This window comes from Podarcis filfolensis (assembly GCF_964270895.1).
Source record: "Podarcis filfolensis genome assembly, chromosome: 9".
Classification (NCBI taxonomy): domain Eukaryota; kingdom Metazoa; phylum Chordata; class Lepidosauria; order Squamata; family Lacertidae; genus Podarcis; species Podarcis filfolensis.
The window spans coordinates 38,008,483-38,030,401 of NC_139610.1; the positions used below are offsets into that span (position 1 = coordinate 38,008,483).

General features: G+C 45.5%; 1 protein-coding gene across 2 annotated transcripts in view; it reads left to right on the forward strand.

Moving 5' to 3' along the window:
- Positions 1 to 5,880: 5,880 nt before the first annotated feature.
- Positions 5,881 to 21,919, forward strand: part of DCHS2 (dachsous cadherin-related 2) — a 103,410-nt gene continuing 87,371 nt past the window's right edge. The window contains exons 1-2 of one of the 2 annotated variants that reach the window (XM_083630907.1): positions 5,881 to 8,176; positions 8,378 to 11,198. In XM_083630907.1, the coding sequence (XP_083487033.1) occupies positions 9,375 to 11,198 (1,824 nt within the window). In that variant the 5' untranslated portion in view covers positions 5,881 to 8,176; positions 8,378 to 9,374. Of the gene's footprint in view, positions 11,199 to 21,919 lie in introns of both variants that reach the window. The other variant, XM_083630906.1, reaches the window with a different exon arrangement.

The window sequence follows — 21,919 nt, forward strand, 5'->3', positions numbered from 1 at the left end:
GTAGTAAATGATATATAGACCTCAAGAGAAAAGAAAATTGTTTCGTAGGAGAGTCTAAGCCTGCCTGGCTGAGATAACAGTGAAGTGTTCTGCTGAAAAGAAGACTAATCTCTTGCAAAGGAGATAATGTAATGTGGTATTTGTCCTGTTTGTTCACATTTTGTCCTGTTTTACATCAGTAGTATTACAAAAGAGCAAGGACATCAGAACTCAGCGGTGACTGATCATCATATTCAGCATGGTGAAAACAGAACCTTGAAAGTCACGAGTTGTGTATACAGGCAGCCCTCCCTTTACATCCCAAGGCACCGCACACGTTGGCGAAATTGTGTATAATTGAAACCCAATGAAAAAGCCTGCAAACACCCCGCTCCACCCTAGCCCTTTTCATGATGTTTCTGTGACACCTTTATGACGTTCTGGGTCACTTTAGAGTTCAGTGCATATACATGGTCGTGCACTTATTGAGCAGGCACAAACAAGGGACTGCCTGCATACTAGAAAACTGGAGAACGTAAAAGCTCAGAAATAATCTTATCACTCAAGATGGCCCCACCATTAATTGGGGTAAGGTAGTGCTTGAGCACCTGCTTTGCGGGCCATGTGTGCATCTTCTGTGTTGCGTGCTTCTTTCAGATGTCTGACCTACCATGGCTACGATCTGGCCAGTGGGGCTGCAAAAGATTAAAGCCCCCTGTCCCCATGCTTATCAGGCTGAGGGGCTCCTGTGCTTTTAAAATAATGATGATGATAGTAAAACCTATGCAAGACAAACTATGTGTCAAACTTCACGTCTGCTTTGGCTCTCTGAGAATTTAAAGTAGGGATGATTCTTTGCTTCAAAGACCGAGGTCAATTTTATCAGCAATAATAATGAACTGCAAGTGCAAGATGAAAATTACATCTTCAGAAAACGGTTTCTGGCCCTCAACCGCATGGTCCTTGAAAGTGTGTGAAATATATTTGGATCAGAAAAATAAATAAGCAGCCTAATTCTAAACACATTTGCTTGGATGCTAGTCCCACTAATTTCACTAGAACTCACTTCCAAGTATGCATGGTTTGGACTGGAGCCCAAATCAAAGAGACTTCCATTAGCTTCAGACATGAAGACGTCTAATAAGGCTCTGCATTGCGGGACACACCTGCAATTAAAAAGGGAATGGCTCCCATCAAAGCTCAGTCGACTTCAAAGCAGTCTGCAGGTTTGTTTGAATTAGAGGGGAAACAAATGTGCTGCTCAGAATTCCCCACTGCAAAAGATGAATATTCATTAGACATTATCAGAATATTTGGTATCCAGTGGTCTACTCTATGCTGTATACTATATGGAAAAAGATGGGGTGGTGTTTTCTCTCTTCTCCTTTCAGATTCAACATCTGGTTGTGATGTGTTACTTACACAATTCCAAAACGAGCGAAGCTGAGGTTATCTAATGCTTTGAAAAAGGCTAGAAATCCAATCTGATACAACTTCTTTACATTGGGAAATGTGTCTTTGTGCAGGAGAAGACACTGAATAATAAAAAAAATATATAAAACTGAAATCTACTTTTCAAAACTATCTCCTTATTAGGAATTGACTGTACTTTAAAGCAAATTACTAAAACGACATGATTTTGAAGGACAGTCCACTAAAATCAGTGCAGCTCACTTCCAACAAATATGCAAGCCTATTATCCTCGCAAGCCAGTAATATAGTGATTACCAGATGTTGTCACTATGGTTTGGATCTGAAGACAAGTTAGCTTCATGAACTTCATGGAAGGAATGCTGCCTGATCCCGCCTGCAGCCACTTGTACCCCCAGAAGACTGTCCACAGGGTTGAGGGCCCTCCTGAACAATGTAGCATGATGGTGGTGGGAGGATTATATGGAAAATGTTCTTTCTGTGAATTTCCTTAACAGTGCAATCCAATTGCATATCAGGCCACATTCACACCATACATTTAAAGCACTATGATACCACATCCAATGGTCATGGCTTCCCATAAAGAATTCTGGGAGCTGTAGTTCGTTGAGGGTATTGAGAGTTGTTAAAAGGTAAAGGGACCCCTGACCATTAGGTCCAGTCGTGGCCGACTCTGGGGTTGCAGAGCTCATCTCGCTTTATTGGCCGAGGGAGCCAGCGTACAGCTTCCGGGTCATGTGTCCAGCATGACTAAACCGCTTCTGGAGAACCAGAGCAGCGCACAGAAATGCCGTTTACCTTCCCACCTATTTATCTACTTGCATTTTGAAGTGCTTTCGAACTGCTAGGTTGGCAGGAGCAGGGACCGAGCAACGGGAGCTCACCCTGCCGTGGGGATTCGAGCCGCCGACCTTCTGATTGGCAAGTCCTAGGCTCTGTGGTTTAACCCACAGCGCCACCCGCGTTAGGAGACCTCTATTCCTCTCACAGATGTTTCCAGTGAAGAGGGATTGATTATTAAATCACTCTACTCATCCAGACTTCTCCCCTTCCCCCAGGAGCCTACCAATTATTTATGAAAACATGTCTATATCACCTTCCACCAAAAATCTTGATAATCCAGGCCAGTGTCAAATTTAGCATTATTTGCTGGAACTAAGCACCAGCAAATGTCTGGGAACACAAATTAGGCCACATAGGATGAAAGTAGGCCAAGGACTACATCTGACCTCTGGATGTATCTCCGTCCTAGATTAGAATGCAGTCAAATTTGGAATGGGGAACTTGTGGCCCAAATTCAAATTCCGACTCAGCCATGAAGTTTAATGGGTGATTTTGGGCCTGCCATTCTCTCAATCAGTAACCTCACAGGGGTGTTGTGAAGATGGAGCAATCTCATCTATGTATGCTACCCTGAGTCCATTGGTTAAAAATGTGGTGAACAATATTTGCAGTCTGGTTCCTGACAAACCACAAAGGTGTATGAGAACAAGATAGGTCAGGATTCTAAGGTGGAATTATCAACTAAGGCCATCACACTAAAGTTTCATACACTCTTCATACAGTTAAACCTACGTTCATCATTCTGCTTTTCAGGAAATCAATGATTTGAGCAAGTCACAGTTTTCCACATTGACATGCAATGGCTAACTGTGGTTTGTTGGGAAAGCAGAGGTTATTGAAGACCTTCCTGTACCCAAGGGCAGGCTGATGGAGGCCTCCAACTCCTTATTTGCATGGAGTCAAGCTATGAAGAAGCAGTGACAAGGCTCCTCACAATTTGGTATTTCTTGAAAACAAAAAAGTCTCATGGATAAATAGTGTAGTAACTAGGATATCATTATAATATAGGTTCAGTTTTCCTTACCTACCGGGGCTTGTGGAATATAAATACAGCTTTGAGGAAACATCCAGCTCCTTAAGAAATTCTGCGCACATAAATGGTTCCAGATACACAAGAGTGTGAGTAAAATTGAGATAAATCCTAATGGACCCAGAGATTATCCAGCTAACCCAGCCATTTTTGTGTATTTCCTCAGCAGTGACCCCTGCGTTTTGCACTGATTAAATAAAAATGCAGATGGTTACTATTGAGAGGCTCGCTGCACTTGCTTCCAGGAGGTTTAAGTTTAGTTCCGTAGTAACCACATCTCGATAAAAAACATGTTTTATTTATTTCCTTAATGATCATGGAATAAGGAGGATGTGGGGCTTCCCCCACCTCCACGATGTATATGATCCAGGTACTTTCCTGTCAAACATCTGCGACTTAGGGACAACCCACGTCTGTATTGGTAAACCTGCCAAGGGCCTGTTTCCTGTTTAGGATTATCACAACATAGTTGCTCTCTGGGTCTGAACAACTAACAAAGCCAGACAAGAGAAGGGTTTCTTCTCTTTGAAACCCTCTTGTCTCTACAAAAAGAAGTATCCAGCTCTGAACACTGGGAGGGCGGGTACAATTTCTAGAACCTTGTATCCTTTTCTTCAAACTGTGCTACTAAGATGTTCACAAATGTGTCAGCGTTGCAATCAGAGTTACTTTCTAAAGGTATGGCTGAGTTTTTATTATGGCTGAGTACACGCTGACCCAGCTGTAACAAAAAAAAAAAAAACAAAACACGTAGTTTTTCTCAGTCTGGAACCATTCCCGTTCGCCATCAACGTGCTACTTTCAGTCTAGACTGGATTCTGGATCCTGTCATCCACAAGGATGGCTGCAGTTACTTGAAATGCATTTGAAAACACACCCCTCAATAGGTGATGCACACCTTTCCCTGCCCAGGTGACTGAAGAAGAAAGTGGTGATTTTAATCTTGGTATACACCAGGCATAAGCAAACTCGGCCCTCCAGATGTTTTGGGACTACAGCTCCCATCATCCCTGACCACTGGTCCTGTTAGCTTGGGATGATGGGAGTTGTAGTCCCCAAACATCTGGAGGGCCGAGTTTGCCTATGCCTGGTATACACCCAGTCACAATGTTTTTGTGGCTGCACACACACTCATTTCTGGGACCACCCATATCTGTTTTCAAAAGGACACACTATATGGTAACACAGACTCAATCTGCTAATGACCTTCTATTTTTGGAATGAAACCAGTTCCTCAATAAGCATCTCTCAGGCGCAAAAAAATATGCAACAGATCTGATTGTGTATACAGATATAGGTAGAAAAAAACCAAGTATTCAGTCTACATGGATTCCAGAAAACCGTTCCTCAAACAAAAAACATGCTTTGTGAGATTCAAATCCTGGGAGGGCTCAGAAAGATACTCTGGTCAGTCACTGCTATTCAATGTAGTCAGTACTGAATTGGACTAGCCAATAGCTTGACTCAGTATACGGCAGATTTCTATATTCCTAATTTAAATCACTGAACTCATCTTAACTTTGGATCCTGCCATAATATTTATTTATAGGTGCAACTGGTGTTCGATTGCATTGCATTTTAAAATGGATCTCCAATCCCAAGGCAATGAGAGCAAAACCAGAGAAAGGAGGAACGCTTTCACCCCAATGTGTGTGGCGTGTCTGGAAAGGATAATAAAGTATCTGGAACTAATGCGGCCATTTCTGAATGTGCTGTATATGTAGCACGTAAATGGGAAATCTGCAGCACATATATGTGGAACATAAATAGGAAATAATTCCCTAAATCAATGTTCTTAAAATTATATTTTGATATAAACAACTACTGTACTCACAAAAGGCAATCATTTTTACTGAATCCTACCCAGGATTTGAAAAGCAATGTAGAAGAAAAGGACTGTGTTAGTTATTGGATTTCACTTAATGTGGCTATTATTGCTAGTAAATGCTTCCCTATAATGCTTTACAATGTCTACTGACCTTGGGAAAATATCAGATTTAGCTGTACAAGAGACAACCCGGGAAAACTGAAGGAATATAATCTTCCATCACCTGGTGGTGGGATTTGTCTTGAGGGGAAAATATGTTCTCCAACTATAAAGTAATTTTTTTACTTATATTGACTCAGTACCATCTAAAACTGATTGCTCATCTTTCTAATATAAGGACTTTATTTGCAATGCCCTCTGCCTTACAAGCTACCCGTATATTCTGATTAGAGTGAACCAAATAACCGCTTGCCTTTTAAAAGAGCGAGCAATCATTGCCCAGCATGCTATGCTACAGTCTGCCAAAGTGTTTGTGCGCATCTACTCTGAGGAAGCTCTGACAGGAAAGCAGGAGGCTGGTTCATTTAGCTCTGTATTGCCTGGACTGATTTGCAGCAGTTCTCCATTCGTACATATCTTCTTTGGCACTTCCAGAAAGTTATCTCTAGTCAACGAAATGTGTAGGATGGATCACATTTATTTTCAATTGTTCATGAAAATATGACAGTGTTATGCAACACACAGCATGACACACAATATTGACAAGTTGCTACAATGGATTTGCACTACAGACGTCTGCATTTTATTTTTTAATTTTTTTTCTAAATTTTTTTTATTGGTTTTCACAATATTATAAACAAACAGACACATAGGACAAACAAACATAATTCATAGCCTTATTGAAAATTACACTTATTAACTTTGTTAAGTGACTTCCCCGCTTCCCCTTGGTTGAATTTCATTGCATATCCTTTTAACGGTTTCCCAAATCACAATTCTTATAAAATTTAACATAAACGTTAACATCCTTAAATCTTCACTTTATGAAATTGAACATATTAATTCATCACTTAACATAAATAAAATCCTAAGCCAATTAAGTATCTGCAAGCTGTTTTCAGTTAATTTAACTTAACATATTTAACTAAATAATCATTAAATTTAATCCACTCTTCCTGATACTCCTCCTCCTGCATTTTAAATCCCTACTGTACCAGAAACACTTTTCAATGACCACTTACCCCCTTGCCACCCAAACTTAAGCACATTCACTCAGCAGCAAGTTCTGCCCATGTTAACTGAATTTACTTCCCAGAAATGTGCAAAGGGCAGCAACTTTGACCTCAGTTTCCCATCTCTAAAATGGGACTACAACCTATACTCGCAAGGCTGAATGAACTAATTACTGTAATGAAGCATCATTCACGCACTTAAGGACTACAGGGCTTGTGAAGGCAGTCTAATATTACAGAACGCATAATTTCGCAATGGTGTGTTTGTACAAGTCAAGCAGAACCCTCCCCTAAAAACCCCCCTCTCCTTTTAAAGTATTGTAATTTCCCAGCAGGGGAGCATATATTCTCTTTATGTGGTTTGGACTATTATTCGGTTAACTATACTGTTATATCACACTTACCTCAGTGTGCCGTTTCCGATGCTCAGCAGGAGTTTCTCTTTCTAGGGTTTTCATAAATAAACCATGCCAATATGGGCCACATTAATCACTTAAAAGGGAGGAAGAGATCTTAACTATGGGAGGGAGCTGCAGTTTGAGTCTGCTAATGGCTCTGTACAATGATTTAATAAAATTTGTAAAGTGCTTTGGCTTCGATGTGGTTGAGAGGTGATATTAAAAATGCAAGATTCTTATCGTTATGGACATGCTTAGTCTGGAGGATTAGAAATCACAGACCAACTACATCTCAATGAAATTGAGGTACCGGGGTGGGGTGGGGGGACAGGACAGGACTCAGAGACGATTAGAAACCTTCACATAACTAACATTAAGTGTGGCTTTTTCTCCAGCAGAATTAAGAGATGTGGGCTTAAAGCACAAATAGCCCAATCACAGGCTAAACATTTAACCTACATCTTTTTTTTTTATGAACTGATATTTAAAGCCCTAAATGGCCTCGGTCCAGTATATCTGAAGGAGCGTCTCCACCTCCATCGTTCTACTCGGACACTGAGGTCCAGCGCCGATGGCCTTCTGGCGGTTCCCTCACTGCGAGAAGCCAAATTACAGGGAACCAGGCAGAGGGCCTTCTTGGTAGTGGCGCCCGCCCTGTGGAACGCCCTCCCACCAGATGTCAAAGAGAACAACTACTACCAAACTTTTAGAATACATCTGAAGGCAGCCCTGTTTAGGGAAGCTTTTAATGTTTGAGGTATTACTGTATTTTAATATTTGGTTGGAAGCCGCCCAGAGTGGCTGGGGAAGCCCAGCCAGATGGGCCAGGTATAAATAAATTATTATTATTATTAGACATAGTGGAAGTCCCTGGTTCAAATGTCGCCTCTGGCATTAACTCACTAGGTGGCCCTAGGTGAGCCACTCTGTGAGCCTCAGTCTCCACATCCACAATATGGGGAATAATACTGTAGGAAGCTGCCTTACACCATCTGATCACAGGGCCCTCTAATGCAGGATGGTCTACAATGACTGGCTGCAGTTATTCAGGGTTTCAGGCAGGAATATCCCCAACCCTACCTGGGGATGCTAGAGATTGAACTTGAAACCTTCTGCATGCAAAATAGATGCTCTACCACTAAGCAGTGATACAACTCCCAAGATGTAATAGGACTTTTCACATTCTTCACCAGCAAAAGCAGCTGAGAATAGTTCATTAATAGAAGCTGCTCAGAGCCAGATTCTTACCTGGGGCATCACAATATTTCTTCCCACCACTGAATGGCATATTTCGAAAACCCCTTTTCTATGAATCCCATATATTCTCCCCAAGTCAACACTGCCATCTTGGCAACAGCTCATCCAGGTTTCAGGTCAGGTTGTCTTCTAGCCTTACCTGGAGGTGCCAGGGATTGGCCAACCTGGGGACCTTCTGCATAGAAGATGTTCTGTTGCTCCACAGCAGCCCATCCCCAGTATTCAATCTTATAAGAATGTAAGAAGAGCCTGCTGGATCAGGCCAATGGCCCACCTACTCCAGCATCCTGGCCTGCTCTCACAGTGGCCAACCAGATGCCTGTGGGAAGCGTGCAAGCAGGATCCAAGCACAAGAGCTCTCTTCCCTCTTTGTGGTTGCCAGCAGCTGGAATCCAGAATTCCAAGTGTGGAGGCAAAGCATAGTCATCATGGCTAGTAGCCATTTATAGCCCTCTCCTCTCCCCTCCTCTAAATGGGCTTACAGGGCTATTGTTAAGGCTAGTAACTAGCCAAGGCATCTAAAATGCTTTGAATCCTTGAAAGTGCTTTACAAATGTTAATAATGATGATTCAATAAACTGGTTGTGCACAGGAAATTCATGGAGTGTGTGTACAGTGTGTGCAGAGAGGGTACATTTCTCCAGCCAGTGCGATGTACCTTCACATGCCATCATTTCCTACCTAATCCATAAGTTCCTAATGGGCTCAGGAATGACTACAGACCTACCGCTGCTTTGTTAGTATTCCACACCATTGCTTCGCAGAGAGATCTTTCCAGGGGGGATCCGGCTCGCGTTTGCGTTGCTGTTATTATGAGCTGGGGTTTGCCTGCTCACCGGCTGGGCGCCTGCCCCCCCCCCCCGCGCGTCGCGGTGCTCCCGGCTGGGTAATTAGGGACAGCCCCCTGCTGCAAAGTGGCTGTCGCCGTTTCTCCCAGGCGCGGAGTTTGCCCTTGCCTGCTGTCACATGGGGAGGGGGTGTGTTAGCAGCTCAGAGACGCGGAGGGGAGCAGCCGGAGCAAGGCTGCAGCAGCAGCAGCAAGCAGAAGCCAGCAGCAGCAGCAGCAGCAGCAGCCGCCGCCTGAGCAAAAAGGCAGGGAGCTGTCCTCTCTCCTGGCTGCCTCCGGCACTTGTTATTCCCAGCCTGAACTTTTATGGGTGTGCTGGAAAGGAGGGTGAGGAAGGAGGTTCTTTCTAGAGGAGCAGAAGGGCTGCAGAGCACCTGATTGCAAACGATGAGGCCGGTCGAAGCTGGGCAAGGCAGAAGAAAAGCGGCCAGGGAGCAAAGGAGCGCCCGGCACCGGCTGTGGTCACTGTGACTTGGCTCAGCCACAGGCGCGCCTGCCTGCTGGGAAGAAGGCACTCTGCGCCCAGGAAGAAGCCACCCCCCGGGACCCTGGCTGGGTTTGCTGGTGAGACGGGCGGCGTGAGAGGAGCATGGAGCCCCGGCCACCTGCCCCCGGGGGCAGAAGGGGGTGCCGGTGGAGGGCGCGGGAGTGGCTGATCCCCCTCTGGCTCTGCGTGTGCGCTGCGGGGAGCTGCAGGGGGCAGGTGTATAAGCTCAGCCTGGCGGTGGACGAAGGGCTGCCGGCGGACACGCTGGTGGGGGACATCAGCGCAGGGCTGCCCCCCGGCGAAGGGCACCCCGGCGGCTTCTTCCTCTCGGAAGGCAGCGGCGAGTCGGCCGTGTTGGCGGATTTCCACGTGCACACGGACACGGGCATCATCCGCACGGCGCGGCTGCTGGACCGAGAGCGCCGGGCGCGCTACAGCTTCGTGGCGGCCACGCTGCGGGGGGAGATGGTGCAGGTGGAGATCACGGTCAGCGACGTGAACGACCACGCGCCGCGCTTCCCGCGGGACTGGGTGCGCCTCAACATCTCCGAGCTGAGCCCGCCCGGCAGCGCCTTCCGCTTGCCCGCTGCGCGCGATCCCGACGCCGACAGCTTCGGCACGCAGGGCTACTCGCTGCTGCCGATGGATCAGGACCAGGATCGGGAGAAAGGTCCGCTGTTCCAGCTGCGCTACGGGACCCCGCCGGATACCCTGGACCTGGTGCTGCTGCGCCGCCTGGACCGGGAGCGGGCGGAGACGCACCGCCTGCTGGTCGAGGCTTGGGACGGCGGAAGCCCCCGTCGGAGCGGCCGCCTGCGCGTGGAGATCCAGGTGGTGGACGAGAACGACAACGCGCCCGCCTTCGGGCAGAGCGAGTACCGCGCGCGCCTGCGGGAGGACGCGCCCGTGGGCAGCTCCGTGTGCCGCGTCTGGGCCACCGACCCGGACCTGGGCGCCAACGGCGAGGTGCGCTACAGCCTGGCCCGCCGCCAGGGCGACCCCTCGGCCGCCTCCTTCTTCGAGGTGGACGCGCGCAGCGGGCTGCTGCGCCTGCTGCGCCCTCTGGACCGCGAGGCCCGCGCCCTCCACCGCCTGGCCGTGGAAGCCCGCGACGGCGGCGCCCAGCCCGAGCTGGCCACGGCCCTGGTGGCCGTCGAGGTGCTCGACGTGAACGACAACGCGCCCACCATCCACCTGCTCTACCTCACCGAGGGCGGCGCCCGCGTGTCGGAGGGGGCGCAGCCGGGAGACTACGTGGCCCGCGTGTCCGTCTCGGACCCGGACGAGCCGGGCCAGCGGGAGCCTGCGGGCGGCGTGGCGCTGAGCCTGCAGGGCGGCGGCGGCGCCTTCTCGCTGCGGCCTTCGGGCGGCGACGGCGGCGTCTACTTCCTGTGCGTCGAGGGGCCCCTGGACCGCGAGAGGCGCGACGCCTACGAGCTCCGCCTGGTGGCCGTCGACTCGGGCGCGCCGCCCCTCTCCTCGCAGCGGGCGCTGCTCCTCCGCGTGGCCGACCTCAACGACCAGGCGCCCGCCTTCGCGCAGCCGCGCTACCGGGCCGCCGTCTCCGAGGCCGCCTCGCCGGGCACCGTGGTGCTGCGCCTCAGCGCCGCCGACGCCGACGAGCCGGGCTCGCGCAACGCCCAGGTGCGCTACGCGCTGGGCCCCGACCAGGCGCCCGCCGCCGCGCTCTTCCAGCTCGACCCGCTCAGCGGAGCCCTCAGCGTCCGGGCGCCTCTGGACCACGAGCGCCAAGCTGCGCTGGAGCTGCTGGTGCTGGCCAGGGACCTGGGCGAGCCGCCGCTCTCCGCCTCGTGCGTCGTCAGCGTCGCCGTGGAGGATGCCAACGACAACGAGCCCGTCTTCCAGCACCAGGTCTACAACGCCAGCCTGGCCGAGCACGCCCCGGCCGGCCACTGCCTCCTGCAGGTAACGGTGCGCGCCAGACCATAAGGGAGAAAGGAAGGGCGCCCTTGGCTTCTTGGTTGCTTGGAGGGGTATGGGGAGGGGGTTGCAAGGCCCTGAAGCCTGACAAGGTGCACCTGTTGAAATTCCTTCCTCTGCAAAGGAAGAGGACCTGCTGGTATAGGGCGGTATGCAAATTTAATAAATAAATGAAATACATAAAAGGCCCTAAGAGGCTGCTCAGATGATGTGGAGAGTCGAGGGATAGAAGCCCTTCTCTCCATTGCATCTGAGAGGCCTTTGCAGGGTTGAACCCCACAAAGGAAATGGAGTTATTTGACAGCTTGGGAAGAAAATTCCTCAGGGGCCCTGGCAATACAAAAAAACACAATAAACAAATACAGTGGTACCTCGGGTTACATACACTTTAGGTTACATACGCTTCAGGTTACAGACTCTGCTAACCCAGAAATATTACCTCAGGTTAAGAACTTTGCTTCAGGATGAGAACAGAAATTCTGTTTTGGCGGTGTGGCGGCAGCAGGAGGCCCCATTAGCTAAAATGGTGCTTCAGGTTAAGAACAGTTTCAGGTTAAGAACGGACCTTCGGAACGAATTAAGTACTTAACCTGAGGTACCACTGTAACTGTTTCTGGCCCTTTCATTACACTCCAAATCAGCCTCCTGAGGTGACGTTCTGCCTCAGTCTCCCACTTGGCAGGGCTGGCCCGCCCTCGTCATGTGCAGCAGCCATTGCAGAGCAGATTGCCCCTTTTGCATAGCAGCCCGAACTTACTTTGTGCAGGGATATGTGCAAAGTGTGATCCTGTGTGTAGCAGCAGAGAAGTACAGCTGACTGGCATTTGTGTTGTGGGCCTGTGCCTCTGAGGTACCTAGCAACACTCCTGGATGAATGGTTGCAGACAGTGATGGCAACAGTTTCAGCTGGATTCAAACAAAGAGGAGAAAAGGGTGACGTCTCCAAGGGATGATTTGGTTTGGCATGATGACAGCCTCTTTGACACTGTATGTTTAAGTAAGTGAGATAGCAGTGACAATTTCCTGGAAAAAAAAGATTTCTCTCTCTAGGTAGTGATGATCTTGCTGTTGGACCATGGTCTGGCCAAATAGCTCTGCCTTTTAAGTCACACAGTGATTCCTTCACTACATCCTAGTTATTTGCGTAATTTAATATTGAGTCTTCAAATAAAAAGAACATTGCTAAGGAAGAATAGTTTCCTCCGGTTATAGCTTCTGTGCTGTTTCTTTCCTTTGTGATTCCTGAATACCCTTCTCTCTTGATAAATTGTCTGACTAAGCTTGGTTATGGAGTGAGAATTGGCATTCCTGCATTATCCAAAGAGCAGGTGACTTCATATTTGGGTAGGGTGGTAGCCACTTGCAGCTGATTTTATGTTATCAAAGTATCATGACTCCCTTTCCATCTTCAAACTTTTGTAAGCTCCTCAAGTGTTTCCATGCGCTGCTCTGGTTTGCCAGAAGTGGCTTAGTCATGCTGGCCACATGACCCAGAAGCTGTACACTGGCTCCCTCGGCCAATAAAGTGAGATGAGCGCTGCAACCCCAGAGTCGGCCATGACTGGACCTAATGGTCAGGTCTCCCTTTACCTTTACAAGCTGTGAGACCATCTTATCCTATTGACAAAACCAAAGTTTCAGGGCTAAATTCGCACCTTGCTTGTAATGTGTGTTGTAGTGGACTTTTAAGTGTACAAAATGCTGAAACTGACTTAATTGTATATGAATAGCTCAGTCCCAGGGACTTGGACTGAATGAGTGAAGTTCAGTACTGTACTGGCGTTTACATTTCCCACCCCCTACAAGCTCAAGGCAAACAATTTGCAAGAGATGCATGCAAGTGTTAATTGTTCACTTATGTGCTCTCAGACGATTCACTGAATCCTTAGTGCATCCCTGGGGAGTCCTGTAGCTGTCAAAATGGCCCAGTTTGTTCTGCTCATATGATGATTATGATGGTGACCTACTGTTGCCTCTCTTCATTCTCCTGTTATGCACTACAGTATCAGCACTGCATACAATGTTTCGGTCCTAGCTTGTGGAAACGTCTGTTTATAAACGAAAAGTGTAGCCATCAGTTCAAACTCAGCCTAAGCTCAAATTAGGCTTTAAATGCAGTTTACAAACTGAAGTGGAGGTGTAGACCTCAGTTCCATTTAAAAGCTCAGTGTTTAGTTCAGTGTTAAAATCTAGGGTGTGAACTTGAATAAGAGTGCATTGAGTCAGATCCTTGCATTCGCAGAGATGCTCTGTGTAATTGCCATTCATTGTCCTCTGCTTTGATAAAAATCACTATCCCCACAGGACTCAGCTGACCTAAAGCCACCTTTAAATTTCCACTCACAGGTGTCAGCAGCTCAGTAGATCACACTCTTATTTTTAAACTAGGTCCTCTTAATCTAACTGGTGGTAAGCAGAGGTTGTGGGGAGGTATCCAGGGCTATAAAAGTAAGGCAAGCTTATGAGAGACCCTAGTTCACTGTGCTTAAGGGAAGCCGCAGCTGACAAAGTGTCAAGGCAAACAGTTTAGCAAATGGGCAAGTTAAGGCCCTTTCCAAGAAGAGGTAACCCACCTTACAGACCCCAACTTTGCACGTGAACAAGCCTAATAAACAAACAGTTGTGAAGGTAGAAAGCAAGCACTGGGCACGAAGGCTATCCAGTGTACCTGTCTGGTGGACAGAAATTACAGGTGTGGGCTTGGTACAATGAGCTCCTGGTTCTTGGGGGACAAATTTGTTCCCTTAGATGGCCAGGTTGTTGGCCTGGAAAAAGTTTGTGGTGTCAATCTGAGGATGAGGAGAATTATATCCCAGAAGGGGCCCATTCACTGAGGGACATACTGTTACCCTGCTGCGCAAAGGAGATGCCATTGGTTATCAGTGGCCACTAGGCATGTTATCTGAATGCTGTTTCCAGAATCAGAGGTAGCATGCCTCGGAATGTCAGTTGCTGGGGATCAAGAGAGGGCAATTGCCCCTTTGTCTTGCTTACGGGTTTCTCAGAAGCATCTCATTGACCACCGTGGGGAATAGGATGCTGAATTAAATAGGCTCTGTCACAATGCCAGCAGCAGTGTGATCCTAGCAGGTAAGGAACTTATTGGACAAGATCCATATTGCAGATGTGCATCGGCCAAGAATGTGACTTATGCTATCAATTTCTTTTAAAATATTTTGTTGAAGTTTTAAATACAGAGAAACAACTTGGGGTTTGAAGAAGCTAAACACTTGTACAGGTGGTGTTACGGAACTTATTGCCATTTGTTCTGCTATCAGTCTTCACTGCTTTGATGGTAATGATGCTGTTTGGTTGTGGAAGTCTTCCACAGGCATTCCTATTATTGGTCGTCCCTTTGCATTGTATGCAGGTCCTATTGACTTACTCCTTGGTAAGCGTGTATAGGGTTGCTGACTTGGTCTCCCTTAATGTACGGCTGTCAGATTCTTCTTCGGAATTGCCCTTAAGCTTGTGGTTGGCAAGAGGTGTGCAGGGCACTGGATCAATAGAATGGAGTAGAAACTACATCAGCAACAGCATGAATGGAGCAGATATATGTGACTGGACAGGCTCCAAACCGAGTGGAGTTATTACCACAGCAGAAAGCCAGGCCAACAATGCACTCTAAAGGAAATATTTCATCAGTAGAAGAACACATTACTTGCACAGGGAAAGTTTGAGTAATTTCTATAAGCACAGCCACATGCTAGTTGTTCTTACGCATTTTGAAAGGGCCAGATATTTTCCTTGTCTGTAATTAATGAGCACCATTTGGCAGAAAGGTGGGGTGCAAACTTAACAAATAACTGATATAAACAAATACAGATGTAGTAATTGAATAATTAAGCTCTGGTGTGCTGTGAATTATGAAATAGTGTTCTCCTAATGTGTTAAGTTTGATAAGGTGGAGCACTGCTCTGAAGCTATCCAGACAAATGCGATAAGATTTTCAGATTTTGAAAGGTTTGTTGGGAGCCGCTGAATGTCGTTTGAGCCTCATTTCCATATCTTTTCAGGTGAACTGTATTGTTTGTTAGTGTGGATGTGGTGTCCTCCATGTATGGATTCACCTACCTTAATGTAGGTCTGACAATCTTTTTAGCCTTTCCCTGAAAATCTACATATTTAGTTGCTATTGTCAGGAACTTTCTTGACATTCAACCCATATCTACCTGGCTGTTAACTTCATTCTTGCTTCTTGTGCCATCAGTGAATCCAGCAATCAGTTGTTCTGTCTTGAACCTCAGGCCTGGAGGCCAAATGTGGCTTTGCAGGCATCTCTTGGGACTCTCTCTAGGCCAGTCCTGCTCCATGCCTTCCTTGAAAACTTTTGCCTGATTGTAATGTGCTTTTGAGCTGTAGTGATGCATCTTCCTTGCTTGGGTGGAGGTGTGTGTGTGTGTGTGTGTGTGTGTGTGTGTGTGTGTATAAACCTCAGATTCATATTGTACAAAGGTAAGCGTTACATCCATCGCTCCACCTACTTCTGCCTCTGGCTTCACCAACCAATGGCATACGGTCCCTGGAAGGTTCCCCACAAAGGAATGTTGCCCTTGGATTGAAAGAAGTTCCCTGCTGCTGCCATAAGCTGTTAGCAAATTGTTCAATATTTTCTGTGCTTAACCCCAGGCAGATCCTTCAGCTTTTTGCTTTCAGAATCGCTTTGTAGATCTTTCATGACCCATAAAACTCTCTATGATTTAATGTACCAAGCACTTTATCCTGCTTTGTGTGAGCTGATAGAATCTTTTCTAAGTTCTGCAATGGATCCAGTGTGTTCTGTTGATGATATGTAGATAATCTTATGTTTGATTTTATGAAGTGTGTTGCCATATAGATTAATAGCGCAGTGGTGGGGAGCCCTTTTCAGCCTGAGGGCATCCTTCTATGATGGGCAACTTTCAAGGGGCTGCATGCCACCTGTTGGAGCAGGGGGACAGTGGTAAAAGTGGATGAGGCCAGAGGCGAAAGATGGGAGGGGCAACAACTGTGAGTTTTTTTATACTAGGCCGCATTCCAGCTGGACAAAAGCCAGAGGCCTCTCTACACCCCCCCCCCATCTATCTGTGCTGTTACACAAGGCACATTGTCACAGGTTGACACATTTCCAACCAGGCAAAAGCACTCGACGAAGATGCAAAACTGGACCAGTGAGGGGTTTAGCTTGAGGTGAGTCCTGAGGGCTAAAGGGAGGGAGGCCCAGAAACTGAGGTTCCTCTCCCCTGCTTATAGGGAAACTGCTAGTAATAGGAAATTAATTTACACTATCCCCAGGTCTCTAAATGCTGGATTTAGATCTACGTGTGGAAACAAAAGAATTGATGTAGATTCCAGAGATCAATATCAGTGTTGTAGATCTGAGGAGTATTGAAGCCAGTTGCTAATTTATGGTATAAGCCAGAGTTTCGGTGACTTCAGATGCTGCTGCCCACATTCATTGTCCAAAGCCGAAGTGTTGTATTTCCATGGGGAGATGTGTGTGCTACAGATGTGGAAATGCTATAAGCACAGTCCTTTATGGGGGGAGACGGTCTCAGCTTGGGATAGCCTTAATAAGCGTGCAGAAAGGACAGTTCGCTCCTGCTCACTTTCTCTTGTTTAGAACATCTGAAGCCACTCAGGCCAACATTTCTTGTAAGCAGACCTTGAAATCTTGTTAAGATTCAGCTCTATAACTCTAGGAAAGGAGAAGCTGCTCTGGCGTCCACCCTTGTTCCTCCTATAAGAATGGAACATTTGCAGTCTACTGAAAAAGAAGGCATGTCTTTCAGCATGAAGATAGTGTGGGGTTTTTACCAATAGGCAGCGCTCAAAGCTTCCAGCAGCACCAATGGAAATAATTTTAAAAATAAAATAAAATAAAATAAAAACATGCAAATTATGCATAGTGCTTGCTGTTGGCGAAACCTCTGATCAGAAAAGATTCCATCTGCATGCAATTTTGATATAATCTATTTTCATTTGGGTTCCATGGTGTAAGAGATTTAAAGTACTTTTTTTTCCCTTTAAAAGCAACGGGACAAACTTTTATTGTTGAAAGGCTGCAAATGTTCCAGATGAGAAGGCAGGCAATTGTAGGTGGCTTTGCACTAAAGGTATTCCTAGTCTGTCAAAACCATTATGCCCAGGCACAGCAGTAAATCTATTTCATCACCCCTACTCCTAGTGATTGGACAACTGTCCAGAGCATCTTTGTGAGATGCATAAGAACCTGTTGAACCTCTATGACAGACAGCATAGATACTTGTGTTTATTGCTCCTGTCATTATGCATGTGTATGTATTGGAAAGGTTTCTGAATCTGGGAGACTCATGGAATATGAAATAGAGCCCTGGGTAACAGTTTTGTAGCCTCTTTGTGCCATGCCTTTGTGCAATAAGGTTTTAATTGTACCTCTTGAACATTGCCATAGGCTTAAGTAGGGGTTTCTTTTTGTTTGTAGCTTTTCATAATTAAAAATTGAGCATTTTCGCTTTTGTAGTTTTTATACTTTAAAAAAACCAATCCTTTTGGATGAATGGCAAATTTATTAATTTCCCCCTGAGCATCTCAGAATTCCATTGAACTTGCTCCATGCTATTACTATTACATTAATAATGTTAATCGGATTAATAATGAAATATCTGGGTGGTGTTTTTTTTTTTGCCAAACTAATGCAAATACTTAAACAGGGAGAAATCATTGATTCCAATGGGTGTGGGGCAATGCTCTGCTCATTGCTCATTCTATGCTGTGTCACTTGGTACCCTAATTTACATTTTACTGAATTCCCTGGTCCATGACTTGAATTAAGGTTCAATCAATTGGCTGCGGCAATATGACCTTCCCAAGGTCATTCTCTTTTCTGCTTACAAGCCAATCTTTTCTTGTCACCGTAGTCTTGATAAACACACATTTTGAAGTGGAATTAAAAGACAGCCAAATATATCTCATTAGCATTTCCCCCCTTGAAGTTAATGTGCCTTTTCAGATTTAAATAAATCTTCCACGTCTACATTAAATCTTTCTTGTGGTGCTTTTATACGGGTACAGTGACATTTGACCCATTGTTTCAGCTTGGCATTAGCGACCATGTATTGAGGAAAAAGTGCTGAAGCTAATTTGTTTTGTTTCAGGCAGTGTTCTTTTAAAAAATACAAGAAATTTAATGGGAGTAGTTGTGGTATGATTTCAGGTTCCTTGTTACAACTTCCAGAGGGGTAGTTTGTTGCAGTAAAAACAATAAAGTCTGGTTGTACTTTAAATATTAATTACATTGCCCAGGACCCAATTTCCTGTTGAGCTACCTGTTGATTGAAATCCTGCTACCTAAGTAGCAAGGAACCTTTCTCACTTTCAGAATGGCCTTCGCAGGAAGGCCCACCAAGCTCCCTCATTACTATCATTTAGATGCCAGGAGAACACATTTCTGTTTCCCCAGCTTTTTAAGTTTGGTTAATGTTTGCATTTTTAACTGAGAGCAGCATTGATCTTTTACTATCAGTTTGAATGGACTGTTGCTATATAGTGTGTTGTGTTAGTATGCATTATTTATTTAATTATTTGCTGTTTTTATGTTACGTCTGTTATATCTTACTACTTTGTTAGCTGTGCTGGAAACTTATGTTCATATATTCAAGATTATTATTATTATTATTTTGCACTATAGCTCTGCTTCATCAGATGTAACCATACCATGTTATGGTTGGTTTAGAGCAGGGGTTCGTGGTCTGCAAGCCTCAAGCCGGTGGTCTGTGGAGTGAAGAACGGGGGGAGCAGCAGCAGCCCCACCATTCTAAGGTTTTGCACTGTATGTTGTTGCAGGATAGAACTGCAACTTCATCCTCCCCACTGCAGTTGGCAGGACGGCCTGCATTCCCCTTGTCTCATGCTGCTTTTTCTTTCTGAGTCTACTTCATTTTGGAGGCAGGGAAGATTACTGGATGTGGAAAGTCCCTGAGAGGAGTGAAAATGGTAGCAGTGTCCTTTGCCATCTAACCCTAGAAGGCAGGTAGCTGGCCTTCAAGAAGGTTGTACTTACATGTTCTCTCCATGATTGGCATCTGTTCTGGTGGTTCTGGTGGCTCTTCCCACTCTCCCTTTCACTGTTGGTGCACGTGTTCCAGGAGCCTGTCAGTCAGTCATTCAGACAAGCAAGGGCATGACAAACTGTGCTGTTAATTTCCAATTGCAACTGTGCTCGCTCCAATCTCCAAAGTGTCCTCCCTTTGTTTTGTAGCTTTAAGCTATTGTGGTTCTTGCCCTGCACTTCAAAGTAGAAATCTCCTTCCTCAAGAGTCTGGATGTTCTCAATGTGAATGGTATTGTCTGCGTCAAGGGACTAAGATAACAAGGGATAAAACAAATGAGAGGTTTCAGAGCTGCAAACCATGATGCTTGCAAGTAAGCACTATAGAACAACTATTAGGCTTCCTTTTGAGGAAAGGTGCATGGGATCAAGCTTCTAAGGCTGCAGTCCTATACACACCTACAACTGATCTTGGTGGAGCCTGCTTCCAAGTAAATACTCATGGCATCAGTGTAACAGAATTCAGATTCTAATCCAACAAAATGCAATAGAAATAAAAGAAGCAATAAAAATTCAATTACACAGCATTCAGCACAGTGCATTGCAATTGCTACAACAGACAGAAAATTCATCAAGTGGTCTGCCAACAATTTTCAAGTGGTCCATGGGTGGTGAAGGAAATCACTGGTTTAGAGATATTACATCCTCGTCTCTAGTTTGGATTGTGGGCTAGTGAGGTCTGGGAGGCTTCAGGTTGGATTCTTGGCTGCTACAGCTGGGTGTTGGCAAAAGGTATGACAGTTTCATTTCTTGGGATGCTGTTTAAAGCAGTATTTTTTGGCAATTACTGACAACAGAAGTTAGTCCAAATCTGCCTGTTTCCTGAAACTTCAGCTTTACACTTTGTAAGCTTTGCCATTATTGTCACTCCTACCGTGGCAACAAATTAATGTTAAATGTTCTCTATTTCTAAGAGCAGTGATTTAAAAAATGCAGCTTAGGGGAATGGGAAAACTGAATAGGATTCAGGATTGATCTTCAGTTTAGTTGATACTATTTTTTTACCCCCCCCCCTCTCTCTGTTTTTCATGGGCAGTAATTGCTACATGGATTTGCAACAGTATTATGCCATGCTTCTGTTGATAAGCTATACAGGGCAGGCATGGCCGGAACAAAGACCTGTTTTCTTCTTAAAACTCCAAGCCCACCTTCTTAAGTCAGGTACAAATGAACATGAGCAGATGCAAAATCATGGTTCAAGAGGCAGAGACAATTGTCCGCAGTACTCCATGAACCATAAACTAGGATGATCTGAAAACACATGTAATAATAATAATAATTATAATAAATAATTTACTGTATTTGTACCCTGCCCATCTGACTGGGTTGGCCCAGCCACTCTGGGTGGCTTCCAACAGAAAAACATAATAGAACATTCAGTTAGCTGCTACTTGTGAAGCCCGTCTTCTTCTAGGGCTGTTATGAAATCTGTCCTCCAGTTTCTTAGAAATTTTCTTCCTTGGCCAAAGGGGCTTCCATTTTCATACCTCATTCTTGTGGCACTGAGTTTTGAACCTTAGTGATGTGAGGTGGGTAAAAGTGGTGTATGTGTTTTCTTTCTTTCTAGTAAATACTTCTCTAGCACTCTGCAGCTTTCTTGGCTGGCCAGACTTCCTGATCTGAAAAAAAAGCCCTGTGAGAGAAGTTAACTCATGATGTCTTCCCCTCTACTTTGATTGCCATGGGGCACCTGTGAAGGCTACAGAGTAGTGGAATGAATTGTAAAATGAAAGAAAGGATCCCCACAAATTCTCCACTCATGAGAATTTCACTGAATTTCCCCCTCCTCTTTGATACTTTTAAAATGCAATTTATTTGTTTACTAACTGATGCAGAATGGTTGGTGGGGAGAATGCAGGATACATTTTTGGCACAGTGCTACCTTCATTAATCTCCAGTTATCTCTGTTTAATCTTTACTCCAGATTGGAGAGTTCACAGGCACACAGATGGTGGGCCTCTTTCCTCCCCTCAACTTTTTCTGAGTTGATTTCTGCCCCCAGTTGATGACAACCTCTGGCTTTGTCTGTCATAACCTGAGGAAAGAGAGAAGAGGCATGGGTAGATCTTTCTTTTTTTAAGTGTTTGTAGTCTGGACCATAGGTATTTGCTGGACTGGACTGATTAACAGTATGCTTCATTTAGCAGAATCCAACCCTGGGTTCCTGAGCATCTTTTGTACACTGTTTATGTCCTCATTGCCTCAAGATTATTTACCTGATCCAAATCTGAGACAGGCATTCCACTTGAACATGTGTCCTTGCAACCTCTGCAAGCTTGTGTGTGAGAGAGAAGTGCTTCATTTCTTCTTCTTCATGTGCCCGAAATAAGCTATGATAAACTTCATCCCTGAGGAAAGGAACTAAGAACAAATTAAACCCAGCACTTTAGAAGGTAAACAAACAGAAATAAAAAAGAGGAATTGGAAAAACAGCAATGGCACCAAATAATAAACAGAAATTGATGGTCTCTTGAACATTTCATGGTATGCACAGAAACAACAAATAAGACTTTATTAACATTTCTAATAAAGGCAGCTGATGTTCATAATGCTAATGTCAGCCAGGTCAGCATGGGTAATAAGTTTGCCTTTTATCTTAGAAATTTGTTATAGATTGACAGCCTGAGCAGAAACCCAA